Below are 18500 nucleotides of genomic sequence, written 5' to 3'. Positions count from 1 at the left end.
AAATAAAATTTTTATTTACACCAAATAAATAAGTTAGTAGGCACTGAGACAAATATACGTTTATTTAATTTAAATATATTTTATTTGATTCAAATAAATCATTTCTCTGGGTGTAATAATTAAAAATTTGAATTAAATAAATTTAAAATAGATTAATTAATTAGGTAATAATTAATAATTTCAATTAAATAATTTTAATTTTAATTATTAATTATATAATAATTTAATAATTAATAATTTCAATTATAATAATTAATTTCACAGAAAATTAAAAGGCATTAAAATAAGCTTATTATTTTAATCAAATTTTGCTTATTTTAATCCATTTTGGTATTAAAATAAGCAAAATTGAATTAAAATAATAAGCGTTGCAGCTTATTTTAATGCCTTTTAATTTTCTGTGTTAGTAATAATTAATAATTTCAATTATAATAATTAATTTAGTAATAATTATATAATTTGAATTAAATAATTAAAATAAAAAGAATGAATAATTTAAATAAAATAATTTTTTAACAAATTGTTGCAGGTAATGATATTTCCGGAAGGCACATGCACCAATCGTTCTTGTCTGATTACATTTAAGTCTGGCGCTTTTTATCCCGGAGTGCCTGTTCAACCAGTTTGCATACGCTATCCCAATAAGTTAGATACAGTTACATGGACATGGGAAGGTCCTGGAGCGTAAGTACTTATAGTTTTTTCACAATTTTATTACCTCTCTCTCTTTTTCAAAAAAAAAAAAAACAGTAAGAATTTTATTATCTAATAATCACAATTTTTCTGTAACAGTAACACACTTTCGGAAAATGCAACTCATAAAACAAGTTTTTTTTAAGAAAAAAAAATTTGTTCGAGTCAAAAATTCTATAATAACCGAAAAAAATTGAAATTAAAAATAAATACTTGAATAAAAAAAAAATTTAAGTACAATTTATTTTTAAATTCAGTTAAAATTAATTAATTACTAATTAAAAAAAAGGGAATTACTTCGAAACGTAAAAAAACCGTAATAAAATATAAATAATATAAATAAATTAATTTTTTTTTTGTTTTAGACTAAAATTATTGTGGTTAACGCTCACTCAATTGAATAGCAGTTGTGAGATTGAATTTTTACCAGTTTATAAACCAAGTGAAGCTGAGAAGACAGATCCTAAACTCTACGCAAACAATGTTCGTCGGTTTATGGCCGAGTAAGTCTTCGTATAAATTTTATTAAATATTTAATAAAATCTCACATTACTTTTTCGTACTCATTTTTTTTTTTGGCAAAATATATTTTTGAAAATAAATTATATTTCTATAATTTCATTATAATCGAAAAATTAATTCTTTAAAAGGAATTAATATTATATTTAAATTTTGAAATAACGTTTAATTTTTGGTATTAAGAATTTTATCAAAAAAAAAAAATAAAATGTATAAACAAATTTATTTCACTATTATATCAATATTACTTTTTGTCAAAAAAAAAAACGAAAATATAATATTAATATAAAAATGAAATAGAGAAATAAAAATTGATTATTCAAATATTCATGAAAAGATATTTTTGCTTAGTTTGTGAAATGAGTCAGAAAATTCGTCTACGTGTTTGCGCAAATAATTATCAGCTTACACGCATTGCAGCAAAACATTCAAGCTTTCATATATTATAGAATTAACTTTTCCTAAAAAAAAAAATCCCAACTCAAAATTTTCAATCACGTTTTAATAATTGACCAAAAAAATCGAAAATCACGAAAAATTATATTAAATGATGTACTTAGTTTATTTTAATATAATTTTCAAATTATATTTTTTACTCTAAATATTATGACAATGAAAAAAAATTTATTTGATTTAAATAATCGATTATTTAATCAAAATAAAATTATTTTCTTGAACCAAATAATTTTTATTTGAGTATTAAATTTTATTTATATCAAATACAGAAATTATTTGTTTTAAATACAGTTTATGTGATACAAATAAAAATTATTTCATACAAATAAATTAATTTTTATTTGAACCAAATAAATTTTTTTCAGTGTACCAAAAGCAAAATTTGGTTGAATCAAAATTATACCAAAAAAAAAAAAAAATTTAGCCAAATCTTGCGCAGAAATATTGGGGAAATATTGCAATACACAACTGAAGAAATATTCTAAAATTAAGAATAAATTTTCCTTGTACAAAATATCTGAATTCTTATGAAATTTGCCATTTTCTAAATACTCTTAAAATATTTTTAAATATTTAATTTGATATTAAATATATATTCTAAATTTAAGAGTAGAACCCCAATTTAGAAAAGTTACCATTGAAGATAATTTAATAACAGTTTCAACAGTTACCAATAAAAGGTATACAGTTCAGTGTTTAGTGTCTCGACCGTCAGATGGTAGCACCTGTGCCTTCAAATTTAAAAAAATTTGAAAATCAAAAAAATAGAATTTTATCTACTTAAAAAAAAAATTTTTTGAAAATAAAAAAATAAAATTTTATCAATTTTAATTTTCTTTTTTCCAGAGCACTACAAATTCCAGTATCTGATTACACGTACGATGATTGCAGAATAATAACAAAAGCACATCAACTACATATTCCTCATGCCTCAAGTCTCGTTGAGGCACACAAATTACGCTACAAACTAGGGTAAATATTTTTCTAATAAAAAAAAAAAAAACAAAACAATTAACCACTTACAGAAACGGATCGTAAAAATATAGAAATAGAAGATTTAATTGTAAAAACATGTTTTTTTTACAGTTTAATAAAAGCAAAAACCGAAGAGGAATTGGTGCAGAACAAAACAGAGAGACTTTCCACTGAGGTCGATTTATATGAATTCGCTAGATTACTTAGACTCGATGATAAGGATCTAACAACTCAACAACTTTTCAAGATTAATGACAGGGTAAGTATATGGAAGAAAAAATTAATTGTTCCTTCTTTTCTTATTCGTCCTGAATACAAATTTTTTTGCAAAAATTAGAAACGAAATGAAATTAGATTCTATATACTACGACGCAGTATATAGAGGAGATTGCGCCGCAAATTCACTCTTATCGATCTTCTATAAAAGACTTGATATCTCAAAAGTAACTTTCGCTCTATGGAGCATGATTGAGTGAGAGTCATCTTCCTCGTTTCGAGATCTAAGATTTAAAAGCATATTTTGTGATCAGAAAGATCCTAAAAATTAAATGTCAAAAAATAATTACAGTTGCATAGTGATGATACTTTAAGAAAAAATTAAAATAAAAATAAAAAAGAAAAAATAATTATTATAAAATTTATAATAAAATAATAAATAAATAATTATTTTATTTGAACCAAATATATATTTGAGTTAAATAAACGTATATTTGACTCACAGCCTACACTCAGAGAAATGGTATATTTGTCTTCGAGCCTACTAACTCATTTATTTGTTGCAAATATATTTTATTTCATTGAAATAAAAAATTTATTTGAGGCAAAGAAAAATTTATTTATGACAAATAAAACTTTTATTTACGCCAAATAAATAAGTTAGTAGGCTCTGAGACAAATATATACGTTTATTTAACTCAAATATATTTTTTATTTGTTTCAAATAAATCATTTCTCTGCGTGTATACTAGCCTATTTATTTGGCGTAAATAAAATTTAAAAAAATAATAAAAATTTAATAAAATTACATAATAATAAAAATTTATATAAATCAAACAAATATTTATTAGGCAATGAGACAAATGTACCATTCTTCTGGATGTATGAAATCATTTATTTGTTGCAAATATAAATATTTTTTTTTTATTTAAATAAAAAATTTATTTAAGCCAAAGAAAAATTGATTTAGGACAAATAAAACTTTTATTTACTCCAAATAAATAAGTTAGTACAGCAAGCAAAAAAATCTCTTTACCTAGATTAGCGATATGTTTCACTAAAACAATGAAAGTTTTTCCTATTCTAGAGAAATATATCGCTGTTCCAGGTGAAGATTTTTTTTGCATGAAATATACGTTTATTTAATTCAAATATATTTTATTTAGTTCAAATAAATCATTTCTCTGGGTGTGAAGTTAAAACAATTTTTAATTCTTATATTTTATGTGGTAAAAATTATATTCTTTATTAAATTAATAATAATTAGCACATTAAAAGAATTAAAAAAAAATTTTTAAAAATATAATTATGATTTAAATGAGAATTTTTTTTTTTATCTTTCAGCATGGATCGGGGAAAATAGATTTTGAAGAATATGTCTTCACAGTAGTAGCAGTAGCAACAGCCAATTCCGAATTGGATTTACTAAATCTTGCATTTGAGGTAAATTTTTTTATTTTTTTTTTAAAACCCTAATTTCTGAAACAATTATCCACCGAAAAAAATATCACAATTTCTAATAAAAAAAATTACATCTTTCAGCTATGTAGTCCTAGTGGAATGAAATATTTAAATATTAACGAACTAAAAAAAGCTCTCAAGCTTTCGCTTCATATTTCACCGGACGATACAGAAAGAATTTTTCTTCAAGCTAAACGAGAGGAAAACGCCGATCGAGTCAGTTTGGGTAATATATAATCATTTATTTTCATTAATTAATTAAATTAATTAATTTTATATATAATTATATATATATATGGCGCATTCTTTTTCAAAAAGAATAGATTTAATTAAAAAAAGCTGTATATGGGCTTAAATTACAGCAAATTTTGTCTATTTTTTGGTGCTGTATGTCACTTTTTAAATATTAAACATGCGGATATAATAGTTTTTTAATACAAGGTTAAGACTTATTTTAAAAAAAATCGATTACCGACACAGAAATCTACATTACCGACTGATGGTCAAAAAATTTCAAAATTAAAAAATTCTTCCTCTTCACCATCAATTAGTTATGTAGATTTCTATAATGGTAATTTTTTACAGCATCGGTTTCCCGTTTTACCATCAGTCGGTAATGTAGATTTCTATGTCGGCAATTTTTTATGTCATCATGTTCCTGCTTTTACCATCAGTCGATAATGCAAATTTCTATGCAGGTAATCGATTTTTATTTAAAAAAATAATTTTTAACCTTGTATTGAAAAAATATTACTTTTTTTGATAATACTGAAGGTTTTTTTTAACATTTGTGGTCCCCCATGTTTAATATTTAAAAAGTGCAATACGGCATCAAAAAATAGACAAAATTTGCTGTAATTTAAGTCCAGGTAGAGCTTTTTTTTTTAATTAAATTTATTTTGGGCAGAGGTGATGTCTTTTTGACAAAGAATATGCCCCATATATATTATTAATTTCATATTAATTAATTGATTAATTTAATTCAAAATAAAGGAAATAAATTTTTAATTTTTCGAAAACATTTTCCAGATGATATTTTAGTGGTATTGAGTTCGCGTACAGAATACTCGCACATGTTTGTTAGCAATAACGATTTAAAAAGGAAAAAGACCATTTGAGAGTGCCTGTGTCCAAAATCACGAAGTCCTCCACTCATACGGAAACATCAAGATTCCGACACTCTACTTGTGAATAGAACATGCTCCAATCCCGTATAAACTAATGAAAAGATTATTAACGAATTTTCAAAATCTAGTGATGCATCATCACTAGAAAAGTGAATGAAAAAAAAAAATTATATCCGCGGAAGAATAATTTTTAGTCAATAAGTGGTACCGACCTAATTAATTAATATTAGCAATAATAAAAAATAATATTATTATTAATATAATATATATAGATAAATTCGCTTTACAGAGACTTTATTTCCCTTGATGGGATAATAATATAGCTATATATATATATATTGGTTGTTACATAACTTATTTTTTTTTTAAAAAAAACATTTTAGATTCTTGTAAATAATAGTCGCTAAGTAGAAATCATTGTTGGGTATATGCAAAGTTGTCACTTTTTTCTAATCTATATAGAAATCTGTTTTTGTTTTTTAAATATATAAATATTATTATAATAATATATAAAATATGAGGAACGCTTGAAAGAAACTATTCGTAATTGTGTACAAATATATTAGAAATTATTTAGAAAAGTCACTGTAAACAAAAAAGAAAAGAAAAAAACAAAAAAAAAAAAATATAGAGAAACTTATTTACGAAAAGTCTCATAAAAAAAACCAATTTACAATTCTTCCATTGATATTATACAAAGAAAGAAAAAAACTTTTTGTCATTATATGACTAAAATTTTAGTATTAATATACAAAATTTTTAATTTTATACCAAAAATTGTAAAAATAAAAATTTTTTTAATTTCTATTAAAATTTGAGTCATAAATACTAAAATTTTAATTTTTCAAAAATTTTCGTATTTAAAAACATTAAATTAAAAAAAAATGAAATTTTTAATTTTGCAATTAATGTTTCTTTAATAAATTAAAAAGAGAAAGAGTTTTGGATAAATTTAAACTCAACTTCCAAAAGAGATCTCTTCCAAAAAAAAAAAAAAAAAAAAAATCCAACTATCAATACGATAAATTTGAAAGTATTAGTCAATATACATTTATCTCGTTATAAAAGAAAATCAAATAAAAAAAAAAAAAACGTTATTTTTCTTTAAAAAAAGAAAATATTTATGACTGTTAGATATACAATGTTACAGAGAATAAAAAGGGACATATTCCTTAAAAAATTGCAATCGATTACCAATAAAAAAACAAAAGAAAAGATGTAAAAAATCATCTTTTACTTCATTTTCTATGATATTTTCTTTTTTTTTAAAATAATGTCAATTCAATTTATTTTTAATACTACACTGAAAAAAAAAAAGATTTAAAAAATCGGTTATTTTATTATCAAATAAATATTTAATTATTATTTGAGCCAATTAAATGGTATTTATTTCAAATACAGAAATTATTGGTTCAAATAAAGTTTAATTATTTGCTTCAAATAAATATTTATTTAATAATATAGTCAACACGCAGAGAAATTTTTTATTTAAACCAAATATAATACACTGAAAGAAAAATTTATTTGATTCAAATATTATATATTTGATTCAAATAAGAAATATTTGATTCAAGTAAATATTTATTTGCTAATAACCAAATACACCGGTATTTGAATCAAATAAATTTTTTTTTCAGTGTATATTTGAGTTAAATAAACTTATATTTGTCACAGTACATTTATTTGGTGTAAATAAAAATTTTATTTGTCATAAATAAAATTTTTATATAAATCAAGTAAAAATTTATTTGCAACAAATAAATATTTACTTGGCTCTTAGAAAAATAAATTTCTCTTGATGAAATAACCGATTATTTGAATCAAATAAATTTTTTTTTTCAGTATAACTATTATCAACAAACACTGTGTTTAAAAATTATTAATAAACATGCAGCAATTAATAAAATTATATTTAATTTAACATAAAAATATATATTCTATTTAATATAAATTTATTAATTAAAAATATTCTTATTTTTTTAAATAATTTTTTTGTTGGTGTTCTTTTTATATTAAACGAATTTTTTTTTGCAATCACGAAAAAACACAGTGTCCGGATTGTTTTATTATTTATTATATATATATATTTTTTTTATAAAGATAAAGGATGATGGATCACAGGAATTGTTTATAAGGAAGCAGATTAAATAAATCGCGATACAGTTCAATAATTGCGTATATTGACTGCAAAAAAAAAAACTAAGTACACTCAATGAGGAATCCAATTCCAAGATATTTATAGTAATTGTAATTTTTTTTTTTTTCTTTTAGTAACACTAGAACGTGAATGATGTTTTCTACGTCATAATTTCGTAATTTCTCTCTCACACGCACCATCGTACATTCATTGTTTCGCATATATACCTAGATAACATCAAAATAAATCTATCTTTTTGTAATAGCAAGATTCATCAATTGAAAACTATTTACATATATATTAAGAGAGTGTCTAAAGAATGTAAGAATACAGGAGCTTTTTCTTTTATTTATTTAATTTTTTTTTGTTTTTATTTCAACCACTCTATTTTTTTTCTATGTATATTTTGGAAGAAATTTTTTGTGCTCTCCTTATTTTTTTTTTTTTTTTTCATTCCTAGTGCGCTCCTCGTAATTTACATTTTTTTTATATATAATTTACATATATTAAATTCGATATTGCGCGAATCCTTTTTTTTTGCACTACAATATTAAATACAGATTTTTGATAAGATAAAACTTTCTTCGGTAGCATTGACAATAGATAGCATGACGATCATTTTCTTTCTTTTTGCGCACAATTAAAAAATTTTTTCCTGAATTATGGCTGTTTTTTTTTCATTATATTTTTTTTTAACAAATAAAATGAATATTTTTTAGCAAACAAATTTCGATGTATGGCTTATAAAAAAAAATGTGTGAAAAACAAAAAATATATGTTTTCACAAATAGATATTATTTGAAAAATTTTATTTTAATAAGAATACAAATGAAATTTCTATTCTTAAAGTTAGAATAAAATTTATTCACTTTTTTATATTATTAATTCAATTATTTTAAGAGTTTGTAAAAATTCTCTAATGAAAAAAAAACCAATAAAGAAAAAGCCTTTTTTAGACACAAAAATTTGTTTTAACTTTCACTTTCTTCAAATCTATACAAATATTTTATGATGAATTCTATTTTATATATATATATATATATAATATGTGTCGATGAGTTTCGAATTTCGAAAAATATTAACAATATTTTAAATTAATGGCAAAATAAACTTTAAAAATGAACAGAACATATTTCTTTGGTAATAAAAAACAGGAACTAATAGTTTCTTAATTGAGTATATTATTAAAAAATGTTTAATTCGTAACAAACGGAAAAGAATTTTCTTTTCCTTTAGTAAGAGAAACAAAAAAACATTTTATTTTTTAAAGATTTTTCAAAAAAAAATTATTCTGTACGATAATCGGCATTAGAAAAGCCGTTTTATTAAAATTAAAAACAGTAATATTTTTAATTTAATTTTCATATTTTTGCATCTGTGAGTTTTCTTTATTAGAATCAAATATTCAATTAAAAAAAAACAACTGTTATTAAAATAATAATTTTCTTTTCAAAAACAAATTTAGAATAAAAACAATTTTTTAAAGTACAGAATATTTTCTGTTATTAATTTCAACACAGTTTACGTGTATGATATATATTTTACATAAATTACAGAATTAAAAATTAACAGCATGACTAAAAGTTACGTAAAACTTTTCGTGTTGTAATAAGTAATATTATAACACGCGAAACCAAATGAGATAAAAAAAAAAAAAAAGGATATAATATGATAAACAAGAAAAAATGTACAAACAAGAAAAACCAATTGATTCTTAAAACAAGTGTTCTTTCAACACTTTTTAAAAATTGAGAAATTTTATCTCATTTGGTTTATATTCAACAAAAAAAAAAAAAAATTCAAAAATTTACAATTATTGATAATAAAAAGTGATTTTAGATAATGATTTTAGTTTCTAATGATTTTTAGAACCATAAGATTTTTTTTACTGGTAATATTGAACTCTCTAAATCTGAATTAGTAAAAATGTTTACTAATTTAAGTGACTCACTTTTTGCTTTAGAATTAGTAAAATTTTACTAATTATTAGTAATTTTTACTAAAAATTAGTAAAATTTAACTAATTCTAAAGCAAAAAGTGAGTCACTTAAATTAATAAACATTTTTACTAATTCAGATTTAAAGAGAATGAAGTGCTTAGTTGAAACAATTATCAAACAATAACAAGTGTTTATAAGAAAATTATTCCTTTAGTTCGGATAACAATATTGTGTTGCTGTAATTTGTAAAAAAAAATTACGAACGTGTTAATTCTTCTGTAATTCTTTTTTGACTTTTTCTCCCTCTTTTTGTTGTACTTTCGTTTCTTCAATCTATACTTTCTCAAAGAATTTTCTTTTTTCGGAAAAGAATTCTATTTCCAAAAAAGAAGAAGAAAATAATTATAGTCAAATTTTTACTCGCTTCATATCAATTTAGAGAATAAATAACAATATTTTTCCAAGCTATCGGATGTAAAAAGGATTATAACACCTTATTTGTTAAATAAGATTAGATGCGTGAAACAACAACAACAACAATTTTCTATTGTTTTTCTGCGTTCCTATACATCAAAGTTGACCTTTATCTCTCGCGCGCCTTTTGGAAAATTCAGCATCACTCTTGCAATCAAGACACGGCAAAAAAAGAAAAAAAAAAGAAAAAAAAGGTTTGTACAAAATTGCAATTTACCAAGGTCGCCACATGCCTTCCTCGTCCTTGACGCTCTGTTGACAAACAGGCGGTAATAATTCCATACGTCCAGCTTCACTACTGGCATGACTAGAAGGTCTACCCTCATTAATAATTGTATTCTCCATTATTGGCGTTCTCATTTGTCCATTATCTTCACGTGGAATTTTCGATAATTTCTTCGACGATGTTGTAAAATCAAGTGGTTGCTCTGGTTGCTCTAATTTTGGTTGTTTCTTTAATTTTCCACCATCAGACCAATCTTGTAAATCATCGTGTGGCCTTTTATTTATTTTATCAGTTGTTTTAAGAAGTGACATATTTGTCGCTGCCCAAATTGCAGTTGGTGGATTTGGTCCAATGCTTATGCCATTGGCAGCAGCTGCCGCTGCCAATTGAACATAATGACTAGGTAGTAAAAATACAACTTGACCATCGGGTAATCTTGATGGTATCACTTGAACAACAGATAGCATATTTGCATTATCTTGTGACGTTGACGCTTGATCGGCGTTTATCTCAGTTGGTTGATGTGAATCAAGACTCGTTGGATTCACTTGACTAAATGCTGATGTTGGCCTACTGCTATTATTATTTTCATCGCCTGCCGTTGTACTACTGTCGGGCCTATCAGCCTCAATTTCTGCTATTTCCGTTTTCATCATTGTTGGCTTTAGCGCCGTACTACAATGTGGTGTATGATGATCCAATGGTCCAGGACTCGTTACACCTGTTGTTCGATCAGTCACACTACCTGGACTACTACCAAGACCGCTGTCGGGCCTTGAGCCTAAATCCAAATCCAATTCAGAAACACAACTATCCAAATGACGTTGTAGCCTTTGTTTCACGGCTGGGTCCATTGGAGTTGTGTTTCCTGTTATTATATCAGGCGCTTCCAAATAACGACTCACCTGCGAAATAGCAAATTTATCAACAAATTTTTAAATTGCGTCTAATAATTTTGAACAGAAATTGAAAATTCCTAACAGAAAAAAAAAAATCTCACCTCACGTGAACAATCCTGATATCCAGCCTTATACCTAGAGAGTCCAGGTTGGGCTAGAGATCGTTGTCTCTGTAGATGTCGAACTGTTAATTCGAGAATATCAGCTTTTTCAAGTTTACTGTGTTTTGTGTTTTCTAAGCGAGCGCTGTCAAGAATAAGGGCCTTCAGCGCCGCCAAAGACTGGTTGATTCTCGCTCGTCGTCGCTTTTCCATTAGTGGTTTATTTGCCTTTAAACAGAGAAAGGAGAAAAAAAACGTAAACTCAGATGTTTCCCATATCCATTAGTATACTAAATACTTCTCGAAAAATGCCAAATCTAAAACTTTACCTACGCCAGAAGGTGATTTAAATAAAAATGAATTGGCACTTAAAAATTCATTAAATAAAAAACATTTCTCAATAGTTTTGTAAAATCAGTTTACGTGCCCGATTTAAAAAAACAAAAATTAGTTTTTATATAAAAAAACAAAAATTAGTTTTTATATAAAAAAACAGTAATTTCATGGGGAATCAGAATCTAATAAATACTGTAATAAATGATAAAATAATTACTTATTTTTAATTTTACATATAAATAATTATGTTGCTGTAGTGTTTATATACGATTTTAAAAAATTAAATCATAATGTTAAAAGAACTATTTTAAGAGGGACAAAATTTATTTAAGAGAGTCTGAAATTCTTTGGAAAGAGGAGACCTTTAATTATTATCGCCCTATAAAAACGGCACTAAACGTGAAAATGATAAACATTAATTTTAAAATACTTTCTTCTTGAAAAACGGACACTTTTTTTTACAAAAGCAGCTAGAGATTCTTATCTTATATAAATTTCCTAAATCCGAAAGATTATGCGAATCCATACAAAAACACGATTGCAAAACGAAAAGTAATATAATGAGGGGTTCATTACCTCCTGCCGCCGTCAGATGGCAGCAGCATGCATAGCGCACAAAGTCGCAGCTGTTATTAGATTACTTTTCTACTTTTTGTTTTGCAACCATATTTTTCTATGGATTCGTACCGTCTTTTGGATTTAGGAAATTTATAAGATGAGGATTTTTGCTGATTTTGTTAAAAGTATTCTTTGTTTCGAGAAAAAAGTATTTTAAAATCAATACTATTTCACGTTGAGAGCGATAATTAAAACTCTCTTCTTGCTATAAAGAATTTCAGATACCGTTCGACACTCTTAATGCATAAATATAAAAACAAAACAAGAAAATAACTTCAATGTTAATAAATTTATATGAACCCAAATCTATACGCATATAAGTATATACATTAAATAAATTCTGGTTCCTCATAAAACACTATTTTTATATATATTTAAAACTCAATTTTTTTTTTAAATTTGGCACATAAGTTGATTTTAAAACCTATTGAAAAATGGTTTTTATTTATTTAAGAATCATAATCAAAAAGAATTTTTAAGTGCCAACTCATTTTTATTTAAACCTCCTTCTGGCGCGCTACACTTTTTCAAAATGCCTATACAAAAATGTAATAGTTAACTTTTTATTTATAAAATATAAATTTTTCGAAATTGAGAAAAGAAATTCGCCTAATGGAGTTGAAAAACTATTCCGGAAAACGAGCAATCCATTTAAATAAAATTCAAATAGATTCCAGAAGTTTCGAACATCAAGATTAGTTACTTGTCTATGCCTCACTCCATTCAAGACACGTGTATACCCGACAATATAAATTTGTCCAGCGTTTGCAAGTGAAAAAAGACGGATTTGTTTGCAAAGTACATGGAAATTTAGTATTTTTTCTTTTTACTAAAATTGATAGAAATTTTAATTTTTCAAAGTTAAATTTTATACTCAATCGCTTTAAGATTCGCGTGAAAAAAAAGTCACCAATCTTTCACATTAAATGGAATTTTCGATTCAAGAGGGATTCAAGCAACATGTAACCTTGGTCACGCTTTCACAGTTTGCAAAAGGGTGATTATGTAGTATCTCCCCTATTATAAATAGACGTGAATATAAGGGACGGTACACGCGTATGCATCTTGGAGGGATTGAATGGTTTCCCTCGTGGACAGGTTACATAATTGTGTTTTGATTTTCTAAAGATCCTATCGTTAGAATATATATCTCTTCCGCCGCAAAGCTTTAATGCACAATATATACATATATATATTCAGAGAGAGAGAGAGAGAGAGAGAGAGAGATGAGAGAGGACCCATGTGTGTCGTGGAATTACATTTTGCCGCTATCGAGGGTCATACACACTATGAAAATTGACTTGTAACAAAGTGGAACACCAGAGTTTCAAATTGATTACAACAAATCAATTTTGTTGAAAATTGTTACATTTAAACAGTAATTTATATTGTCTTGATATTTTATCGATAAAAGCCTATATAAAACCCATCAATTTATTTTATTTTTTTTTTATTCCCTCATTCAATCTCTTAATTTGAATTAGTAAAAATTTTTCCTATAAAAAAATTTTAAATAACTTTTACTATTTAGAAAGTAAAATCCAAAATTTTCCGAAATTTCTGTCAACTTTTGCTTTGGGAATAAAAAAAAATTAATACTAAAATAGTAAAATTTACTTCGGAAATTGTAGTTTCTACTATTTAAAGAGCAAAAATTACCAGAAATTCGGGGCAGCTTAGAATTTACTATACGAAAGTAGTAAAAGTTACACAAAGCTGAAGTACGCAACGTTTATGATAAACGGCTTTTTAAAGAAATAATTTTTAAAATGAAAAATTCTCTAATTTTTTACCTAAAAAATATATTTTTTATAATTTGTTGATTAATGAAAACTACAAGATATATATTTTTTAGGCAAAAAATAAGAGAATTTTACACTTTAAAAAATTTTTTCTTTAAAAATCGTTTATCATAAACGTTGCGTACTTATCAGCTTCGTTTATTTTTGTTTTTCCATTTTTCTCCGTGTAATTAGAATTTGTAATTTACTTTTTGCTTTTTAAGTTAAATTTTACTAACTCGATAATAAAAAAAATAATAGTAGAATTTAACTAATTCGATACCAAAAAAATTTTTTTTTTACTATTAATTAGTAAAATTTAACTAAGTCAAAAGCAAAAAGTAAGTAACTAATTAAAATTAGTTAAAATTTTCACTATTTCAGATTTAGAGAACAAAGTAATAAAAAAAAAAAAAACTCTTTTCTTATATAATTAACAAAACATAAAAAATAGTTTAATTCAATTAATGAAAATTTTTCTTTTTTATACGCATTATTGTTGATTGAACCATACTGTTTCTTTTTTACCTTTTAAATTTTGTATAAAATATGAAAATTCAAACTTTTTGCTATATAATTATTTTCACAAAAATCATAATTTAGAATTGTCAAGAATAATTTTTACAAAAAACGTGTGAGAAACAAAAATTTACCTTCAATTTTTAAAATATAATTATAAAAGTTGAATTTAAAAAAAGTGAGATGTTGCCTGATGGCTTGATTCAAGGTGTGACCAAAACAAGTTATGATTATTTTACGACTTTTTTTTAACTGTCAACTTTTAGTAAAGGTTATATATATATATTTATTTTAGAAGTATCTACATATTAAATTCTTGAAAAATATTGAAAGAAAACAATTTTAAAAATACTTTACTTATAAACTGACTACTTCTGTTAGTTACCATTCTTTTTTATGTTAATTATATTTAAATTAATAATAATAATAATATTTATTATTATTATTATTATTATTATTATTATTAAAATAAAATTAAAAATAAAATAATAAAATTATTTATTATCATTCATTTTTTCTTAATATTTATATTATTATAATTATATTTTTCTTTTCATTATAAACTTTCAAATTTTATACATTATTTAAAAGGTAATTAATTATTAATAAACTGGTGTATGCAAAATTAAGTTTTAAAAAACAATTCCAAGGAAATCCTAAAGAATAATAAAAATAAAAGAAGAAAGAAATAAAAAAAAATATAGAATTAAAAAAATAAATAAAAAAAATAGAATATATGAAAAAAAAATTCTTTAAAAATAAAATAGAAAAATTTTTAAACAATATAAAAAAACTGTATTTTATGAGGTCAGGAATAGAAAACCTTTTCTGCTCCTTTTCTTTTGAACTTTAGGCATTTTGAATAAAGTGAAGTTCTTCTTAAATAAAATTATACATCTGCGGAATATTCTATATAGTTTTTTAAAGAAAGAAAAAGGTTAAGTCAACGATTTTAAGGTAAACGTTGCAAAAATTGGTTGCATGATTAGAAACCCTTTCTTCAAATTTAGAAATTTAAAGTTGAATGTCGAAACTTTTGAAATACGGCATAAAAATAGAAATATCATTTTTCAAGAAATATTTAGTGAAAAATTCTTATCAAAAATGGTTTACATGTAATATTATTGTTATGATAAGCACGTGGTCTCTTAGAAAGACTATGTTTTTAGAGCGCTTTTTTACATGTAAATATATATATATATATATATATATATATATATATATATGTATTAAACCGCGGAGAGAAGTGGCTTAATGTGTAGGAAGTATTTATGGTGTAATGAAAGAAAGGTGCCTCTTCTTTCTCACTCCTTCAATACATATATATATACGTGTACACTCAAACACACATCCAAGGTTATATCATTCATTTTAAGCAGAGCGGCGCTTAGGGAGAGAAGAGTAAGGAGAATGTGAAAACATAGTCTCTCTAAGTGCACCAAACTACAATCTCAAAGGTCTGTTACTCAACAAAACTTATGTCAAGGATGAAAATGAGAGTCTTATTCGAGAGTCACGTATCTTCAACGCAGTTTAGAGACATTTGAAGAGGATACAAATTAGGTGTTGAAACATGTACCACAAAGTTCGTAATTCAATGCCATTTTTTTTTTTTTTTTTTTTTTTGAAATTTCTCGTAACACAAAAAAAATCCATAGGTCATTATTTTAATGTTCTTAGTTGCAAATATTGCAATGTTGATTATATACTAAAATTTTTTAAAAGAAAATATATTGTGTTTGAGAAATTTCATAAAAAAAATAGCATTCTTTTACAAATATAAATTAAACTCATCAAAATTATAACAATATTTACATATTTTTTGTGCTAATTTCTCTTATATTATTAATTGTTTGTAAATAGTAAATTTTACCATGCCGTTAAGTGAACATTCCTATACTATTCTCTAAATCTAAACTTTTGACTAATTCGTTATGAATTACTCTCTAAATCTGAATTAGTAAAAATATTTACTAATTTAAATTAGTGACTCACTTTTTGCTTTAGAATTAGTTAAATTTTACTAATTTTTTAGTAAAAGTTACTAATAATTAGTAAAATTTTACTAATTCAGAAGCAAAAAGTGAGTCACTAATTCAAATTAGTAAATATTTTTACTAATTCAGATTTAGAGAGTAGTAACCGTTTTGACTGATTTTTAGTAAAATTATTACTAATTCATAGTTAAAAATTACTAATTCTTGATCAAAAGTGCGACTAACTGTTAGTAGAAAATTACTAAATTTATTAAAATTTACTAATTAAAATAGTAGCCTTACTAAATAAATTAGTTTTCTACTATCAATTAGTTATTTTTTTACTAAAAATTAGTTACTAATTCCTTTAAAGAACGAATCGGCGAATTAGTCAAAAGTGGCTAATTTAGATTTAAAGAGTGGCATGTAAATTTTTATCAAACTATTATGTAAATATTACCATAATGTAATATTTTGTATGGTAAATTTTATCATACTGTCTTGTACACTTTGCTATACTGTTATTCGAATCATTGCCATACACGGTAATGTAAAATTTATGATAATCAAACTGTTATGTAAATATTATTATAATGTAATATTCTGTATGGTAAATTTTATCATACTGTATGTTTAATTTTTCCATACTATCTTGTAAATTTTACTATACTGTTATTCGAATCATTGCCAAACACGGTAATGCAAAATTTGTCAATTACTCTTTTTCTGCAATAGGAAAGAAATAAAAAAGAGGAACGTCATAGGAAAAAAATGGTATGATAAACTTTACCATACTTTCTTGTATTATTTTTAATATCTGATAAAAATTGACAAAAATAAAGATACTTACTCTTCTTCCGTCAGAATGTTTAGGACTCGGGCTTGGACTTGGCGTTGGACTGGGTCCCGGTATCGCAATCTCTTGATGCTGTTGTTGTTGTTGTTGAAGATGCTGTCTTTGGTTACTGTTGCTAGCAGATTTCTTCTCCTGATGCCTCAGCGAGTGGAGACGCGCAGTCATTTTAGCAGGACCTCTCGGCCCTTTTTAATGTTGTTCTCTTCACCCGTCGAATTTGCAATACTGAGACACTTATCATTGCGTAAATGCGCCCTTAAAATTTTTTTCAATCTCACTTTCCAACTCTTCTCCAAATCACTTAAATTCACCTCAATATTTACTGTCTTCAAATATTGTCTTCTTCTTTTATAATTCACAAATTCACAATATTTTCACCAAAAAGTTAGTTAGTTTTTGTTGACGAATAGTATTTTTTTTTTTGTAACAATGTCACGTTTAGAAAAATGTTACAATAAATCTTTCTTTTTTTTTTTGGGGAAAAGAAATTGGGAAAATATATATTCTCGTGGTTAAAAGAAAGTTTTACAAAAGTTTCAACCCCTCTCCATCAAGTTGTAGTGAGCGCCGCCACATGGTTTGAATCGCTCTCGACCACTTGTCAGTGTCGCACTCGCACTATTCACCGTGGGAACGCGGGAAGAACGTTTCTAACAAAACACACGTGACACACACGTAAAATCCAAGTCGTCAGATTGTATGTATATATGATGTCCTTCAAAACACACGATATCCAAGTCCAGTCAACACGTGTTCTAACAACTTGTTACTCGCGTGATTCACACACTGTTACGAATTGACGCACCATAGAATATATATATATATGTGTGTGTGTGATAATCACAAAAACTATTCTCTATTCTCGAAACAAAAACAAAAAATTTGTTTTTTTTTAATTCTTTTCTTCTCACTCTTTTATTTCAAAAAAAAAAAAATTTTTTTTTTCTCTCAAAAAAGAGGGAATAAAATGTACTTTTAGACACTTGAAAAATTTAGAAAGATGTTTTTTCTTTTAAATGTTATTTTTATTTTGAATGATAAATCGCAAAGTGCGAATTTCGCGTGATGTTCACACGAAGAGCAACGTCGACGGACTGTGTGAGGGTGCGATTGGCTCTTCAGTGTGCCGGCTGACGTGTGGGAGAGGGTGGCAATACGAGGGGGCGACCAGAGGTGGCAGCAAACGAGAA

General features: G+C 25.0%; 2 protein-coding genes across 3 annotated transcripts in view; one reads left to right on the top strand and one right to left on the bottom strand.

Moving 5' to 3' along the window:
- The window catches only part of LOC127281827 (lysophosphatidylcholine acyltransferase), a 24347-nt gene extending 16493 nt beyond the window's left edge, over positions 1–7854 (top strand). For both annotated transcript variants that reach the window (XM_051305761.1, XM_051305760.1), the window contains exons 6-12: positions 530–684; positions 1059–1196; positions 2515–2640; positions 2755–2902; positions 4204–4302; positions 4402–4546; positions 5350–7854. In XM_051305761.1, coding sequence (XP_051161718.1) covers positions 530–684; positions 1059–1196; positions 2515–2640; positions 2755–2902; positions 4204–4302; positions 4402–4546; positions 5350–5438 — 900 coding nt within the window. In that variant the 3' untranslated portion in view covers positions 5439–7854. The remainder of the gene's footprint in view (positions 1–529; positions 685–1058; positions 1197–2514; positions 2641–2754; positions 2903–4203; positions 4303–4401; positions 4547–5349) is intronic.
- Positions 7606–18500, bottom strand: LOC127281828 (protein hairy-like). The gene is made up of 3 exons (XM_051305762.1): positions 17305–18500; positions 11225–11452; positions 7606–11129 (listed from the first exon to the last, which is right to left on the bottom strand). Exons 1-3 carry the CDS (start codon positions 17473–17475, stop codon positions 10212–10214), a joined length of 1317 nt encoding a protein of 438 aa, XP_051161719.1. The 5' UTR covers positions 17476–18500; the 3' UTR covers positions 7606–10211.

This window comes from Leptopilina boulardi, unplaced genomic scaffold (assembly GCF_019393585.1).
Source record: "Leptopilina boulardi isolate dan_hultmark-lab unplaced genomic scaffold, ZJU_Lbou_2.1 LbouV2_278, whole genome shotgun sequence".
NCBI lineage: Eukaryota > Metazoa > Arthropoda > Insecta > Hymenoptera > Figitidae > Leptopilina > Leptopilina boulardi.
Note: the sequence above shows the minus strand (reverse complement) of the source record. Positions and strands in the feature narration are given on the sequence as shown.